At 46.8% G+C, this 6,000-nt stretch overlaps 1 protein-coding gene across 1 annotated transcript; it reads right to left on the minus strand.

The window, feature by feature from the left end:
• Positions 1-557: 557 nt before the first annotated feature.
• On the minus strand, positions 558-4,710 carry TXNIP (thioredoxin interacting protein). Its single transcript, XM_034989891.1, has 8 exons — positions 4,175-4,710; positions 3,617-3,689; positions 3,347-3,494; positions 3,049-3,151; positions 2,651-2,907; positions 2,396-2,552; positions 2,123-2,274; positions 558-1,979 (listed from the first exon to the last, which is right to left on the minus strand). Exons 1-8 carry the CDS (start codon positions 4,422-4,424, stop codon positions 1,944-1,946), a joined length of 1,176 nt encoding a protein of 391 aa, XP_034845782.1. The 5' UTR covers positions 4,425-4,710; the 3' UTR covers positions 558-1,943.
• Positions 4,711-6,000: the final 1,290 nt, after the last annotated feature.

Raw genomic sequence — 6,000 nt, forward strand, 5'->3', positions numbered from 1 at the left:
ACATGCTCCTGACTGAGCCACCCAGCCCCAAGAGCTCTTTTTATTATTTTTTAAGATTTTTTATTTATTTGATAGGGAGGCACAGCGAGAGAGGGAACACAAGCAGGGCGAGAGGGAGAAGCAGGCTCCCCGCAGAGCAGGGAGCCCGATGTGGGGCTCGATCCGAGGACCCTGGGATCATGACCTGAGCTGAAGGCAGACGCCTAATGACTGAGTCACCCAGGTGCCCCAAGAGCTCGTCTTTTTAAAAAGATTCATGCACTCCAAAATTGAAGGCGTTTCATCATGAGTATCTACAGGTGCAGAAAACTAGCCCATACCACCAGAATATCCCACTCCAGCTTTAGTTAATTGGAATTAAAACTAACTGTAGTTCAAATTCCTTCCCTTTTCACCCCAACCCCCACTCTGACAATAATCACTAGGGTCCTGTAACAGAGGTAATGTTTTCCCCACAAGGTATCCAAAACCGGAACAGTGAAGTAGGGGCAAAGCTCCCTCAGGCATACTTTCTAACAGCTTCAACACCATCTCACAGACAACAAAGCCGTTTGTCATTAAAAAACTTTTTATTTTTTAATTTTTTACAAAGAATACCCCCCACTGGGGTGAAAATATATCTGGTTAAGTACAAAATATAGTTTTTATCATACAAAAAGATAAACAATTAAAAAAAAATGAAACCACCTTCAGCCCACATACTTTCTCAGAAAAGAGTAGAGCTCAGGGCTCTGACACAGGACAGTGAACAAAGTGCTAAGGCTGAGTGTGACTGACCAAGTGCTAGGGGCTGCAGTGAGAGAGGGCTGTCATATCCCTGCCTCCTAACACTGGGCAGAAAGGGAGCCTGGGGGCTTTGGTGAAGACCAGCCCTCTCGTTTCCCATGGCAATGTCTGGAAGCTCTGATCACAGTGTCGGCGGCATCTTGATCTAGAGTTCCTCCTTGGGTGTGGAGAAGTCACAGTGGGCAAGGCTGATAGCAGCAACCCTTCTCATAGAATTAGTGTCAGAATGACAGAATTCTGTACACTGGGACGAAGTCTCAAAGTGAGGAATAACACTATATCTATATTTTTTGTTATTGTGCTTACCCCTAGAAACATAGTAGACCAGTTTTAGCTTACATTTGAGATCAGACGGGGAAAAAAAAACACCCAAAATTTGACAGGAACTAAAGTGCTAAGAATTACCTCAGAATCCATTCCAAGGAGTCACATGAAAAGGAAAACACATTCTCCTGCATGAAAACATTTGCCAACAGGAAAACACAGTGCAATAGGCTCTAAAAATGGCTTTTAAGACCTTTGGTGGGGGCACAGTTACAACTGCTTTAAGCCAGATTAAAGTACGTTCTAAGCAAAGACAACCTTAGAGCTTCTTCTCTTTAATTCACATGGGAAGCCCTCTCCAAAGTTCAAACCAAATCAGCTCTGCAAGGTTTTTTTGTTGTTGTTGTTCTGTAAGTGTACAAAGGGCAACACTGATTTTAAGAACCTTCTTGTCCCAAAATTTTGGCCATGATTTTTTTCCTTTTTGTTTTCCTAGTTTGCCGAATTGGCTCTGCTCCACATGGCACAAAAGTTCAAGATATGTAATCCCCTCCAAAAACCTGGGGAGGCCATTTCTACCCCTTATTCCAAACTATTAAAATGCCTCAATTTTTAAGATCTGAGAAAATGGGACGGCCCGAGTTTTTCTAGTGTGTTTTTAAACCCATCCAGCAAACACTCCCATATCACCACATCTCACTGGCTGAGGACATGTGCGCACCATAGAAGGCCCAAGAGACTGCCTGCTGATCACCTCCTACATTGTGGAGTCAGAGGCTGGGGTGGACCCATACGCCACAGTAGAGACTGTTGAGTCTCTGAAAAAGTGAGAGTCCAGGGAAGAGAGGCAAAAGAAACAAGTTAAGTACAGCTGCTTCTTTTCTTCCACATGTTCACTGCACATTGTTGTTGAGGATGCAGGGATCCACCTGGGGGCGGGGGCAAGAAGAGAAAGAAACGACCATTTTAGTTTGGGTAAGAACTAAAAGAACCACCCAGTTTAGCAATCCCTCCCACTCAACTTCCTATAGAAGGCTTAGGACAAATGCAGTAATAAAATGACAATTCTCACCTCAGTGTAAGTAGGTGGTGGCATGAACTTGAACTCGGGAGCATACATAAAAATAGGGCTGTCTTGGGAACCATCAGCGTCATCTAGCAGAGGAGTGGTGGGGCTCTCCAATCGGTGATCTTCAGGAATGATATCCATATAGCAAGGAGGAGCTAGAAAAAACACAAAATAGAGTTTTTATCATAGAAGTCTGGCCATGAAATGCCTGACCATCACAATTTCACAAACCCAAGGAGGCCAAGAGAAGAAAAGACATTAGGAGGTCTGGCTCACCTTCTGGGGTATCGGGGATGTTGAGATCTACCCAACTCATTTCAGAGCTTGTTCGACTGGCCATGCTGGATGTCCGGCTGCTCAGACCTGACCTGCTACCAATTACCAGGGGCAGATCAAGGATGACCTTCTTGGAGCCAGGGACACTAACATAGATCTAGAAAGGAAAATGGTAGTTTGTCAGACGAGAGGTCTGGAGAAACCACTGCTATTTTGAAAGATGAACAATTTCGCTCTCTGACTCTACCCACTCACCAGTAAGGAGTATTCAACTCGAAGGATGTTGCAGCCCAGGATAGAAGGCCTGATCTTCTGCACCCGAAGGCTCTTGCCACGCCATGATGCACACGTTCCTGAGATGATATGATTGCCTCTGACCGATGACAACTTCTGTGTCAGGACCTTGGTTTGGCCATTGGCAAGGTAAGTGTGGCGGGCTACTATGGCAGCTTTGGGAACCACGATTCGGGAACATGTATTCTCAAAGTCAGCATGGATGGAAATCTCATCACCTAGTAATGAGAAAGATGGAAACTTATTAGCTGATGCTTAACACAATTAACGGCTTTTATTCTATCCCTATCCCCTGCCCTCACTCCCAAACCCACAGTCCCTGTTTCATCAGTCTGCCACTTTAAGTACTAGGTTTTTACCTTCACAGAATCCTTTTCTGTCAATTCGGGCAGAGACAGACACTTGTCCATCCGGAATGAACATGCAGGAAACTTTCTTCTCCTTTTTAGCAGACACAGGGGCCTATGATGTTCAATAGGGGTAAAAAGAGGTTTTGAGAATTTCTAGAGATACTTCTCTGCTTCTTTTTCCTTTCCACTCCTTACCCAGAATAGGCAGCTTTCCCTCCCACCCCTGGGGTGCTTCAGTCTGATGCCCAAGACCCTTGCCTTATCATCCCTGAAGCCCAAGAGAAGAGAATTTTAAAATGAAGCTCACCATTAAATCAGGAGTATTGACATCCACTAAATCCATCACTTCGAAGATTTTCTTGGTTTCTTGAGTTGGCTGGCTGGGGCGATCAAGAAAAGCCTTCACCCAGTAGTCTACACGCCCATATTTTCCTTTGAAGGATGTTCCCAAAGGCCTGTGTCAAGAAAAAAGAAGCAATTAACCTAAAAATCCCTTCCAAGAATATGAAGTGGTCAAAGGTGGGGACAATTTTTAGAGATTAAAAAAGTCCAAAGATGTTATTTAGCAGACACCTACCCCTGAGGAAGCTCAAAGCCGAATTTGTACTCATATTTGTTTCCAGGTCTCATGATCACCATCTCATTCTCACCTGAAGAGAAAGGAAAGAGAGTAGCCCATCAGGTTTCTTGTTACACTTAAAATGCAGCTGTGCAATAAGGAATTCTTGGGCAGCATGCAAGCATATTGTCACTCCCCCATTCTCACCCCTCATGTTCTTAAAGGAAAGACTGATGCGTTTTGTTGGGCAAAAAGTTACAAAGCCTTGCAATAATTAAAGGCTCAACCAGGACAGAGAAGCTACCATCCTCTCAAACAGGAAACAAAAAATTAACTTCTGCATACAGGAAACCTTTACATAGCCAAGGCAACATCCCTCAGGATCACCTTCAGAACACAACACTAAGAAATTGTACAAATCCCCCCTTTTTGAGGACACAGTCTACAAGTTAAAACTAAAAAAGGAAGCAACACAGAATTCCAGCTGCTCAACCTGAGCAACTTGGAATATTTAGCATGAGCTCCAATCATTCGTTTCAACCCTCTTCTGGAATCAGCTTTCAGCCCTCCACTCACCTGTTGGCTGGTCTTCCAGGAGAAGCGTGTCTTCGTAGCGCAGGTACTCGGAGGTCTGTTTGCACTGCTGGGATCCCTGCATCCACAGGACTTTGGCCACTCCGCAAGCCAGGATTCTGACAGCTTTGACTCGAGCGACTTCGCACACCTCCACTATCACCCGGCCGGCCACCTTCTCCCCACTGCCGTACACCTTTTCAGGGTCGTTAAAGACCACCTCAAAAGATTTGATCTTCTTGAACATCACCATGACTGGGCTGGGTTGCCTTAACAGTTATCGACGGGGGAGAAAAAACCACCCCCACGAAATTCCAAATCCAAAAACCCCTCTGCAATAAGTTATTTCACTCTTCCAACCCTCTACCAAGATTTCAAAAAGATGTCAGAAAAACGTAAGCTGTAGGTTATGCCAAAAGAGTTCCAGAGAAAAAAAATCAGCTTGCTTTTCTACCCTCCAACAGCCGGAGGGGCGGTCTGGGTGTCGGCGGGGCGGTTCAGCACGCTTCAGCCGAAGGGACGCAAGGCTAGTTTCAAGTAGGGAACCGGAAAGTCCTTTATATAGTAGCGCGGGCGAGCAGGGCCACGCGAGCGCTGGTCCGGAGGCTCGTGCTGCCCTCGTGCACAGCCCCGCCATTGGCTGCCCGGCCCTTGTTTACCAGGAGCCCAACCAATCAGCGAGGTCGCAGCGGCGCGTGGACACGGTGTGCTCCTGGCGGGGAAAATGGTTGTTGTGCACCACCGCGTCGCAGGGAGGAGGGGGCGGAGGGGCTGCGGCGCGGATTCCCTCCGGCGCAAAGGAAGCGGGGTCTCGCTGACCTTCAAATTTACCGCGGGCTGGCGGCCGTCGGAGGGCGGGTGCGGATGCTTCTGGGCTGGGAGCAGTGTTTGAGGCAAAAAGAAAATGTGCTTATGTGGGAATTTCGTGCCTAGCCTTAGCCAGTGCAATTAATTTAGAGGCGACCGTTTATTTCCGGCTCACAAGTCTTAAGTCCTGTGAAAAATAATCCCATAACAAGAATACTTCAGAATTGGGGCGGAGGCCAGGGAGCGCTGGCGTTACTGTTCAGGAAGATCCCTTGTCCCTCTCTTGCCCCGCGTCTCTATCAAGCCCCCAAACTACTGTGAAAGGAAGGAGAACTTATCACAAATTGTAAACCTCTCTTCAGTCCTCAGTGGGCAGCGGGATGGGGGGCTGCTCGGCCTTCGCTCTCCCTTTCTAGCCCCTCAGAGCTCGGAACTGCGTGCCTGGGCCGTCCTCACCCCCGTACCCTCTACTCCGTTCTCGGGAACGGAAACAGGGCGTGTTCACATCCTGTTGCTTATCCCCTCATCTCTTCAGTTTCTACCTGCAGAGCTGGGGCACACTTTGTTTCTGTTCCCCCAGTTACCTATTACTCTTCAGTCAGGTGTGTGCTCTGGGCTCTGATTCTCTCTCACTGCTTCTTGAGGAGAGGAAAGAAAAAGAAAAAAGATGCTTCACTCTTTTCACTTTGCTCCTGAGTTGTTTGTTTTTTGTCTTCATCCCCTCTGCGATCCACTGAATCAAAGGTACATCCCTAAATCTGTCGCCCGCACTCCTCACAGCCTAGTTAAAAGTTCCCTTGTTTATAACCAAAGTGTCAGTGGAGAGATGGCTGTATTCCTGTTTGAAGGAAGAGCTTTCCTATCTTCTCAAAGTGTTTTCCTAAGTCCTTTAGAAATCCCAGTGAAGAAAGAGAAGACAAAAAGGGTCACCAAAACACTGTATGTTCAAGCTGAAAGAAACCCTGACTCCTCACTCTGTGTTGTCATTTGGCTGTCAGGTTTTTCCCCTAACCTAGCCATGA

The sequence above is a fragment of the Mirounga leonina genome, unplaced genomic scaffold (assembly GCF_011800145.1).
Source record: "Mirounga leonina isolate KUSES-001 unplaced genomic scaffold, KU_Mleo_1.0 Mir_493, whole genome shotgun sequence".
In the NCBI taxonomy this organism is placed as follows: Eukaryota; Metazoa; Chordata; class Mammalia; order Carnivora; family Phocidae; genus Mirounga; species Mirounga leonina.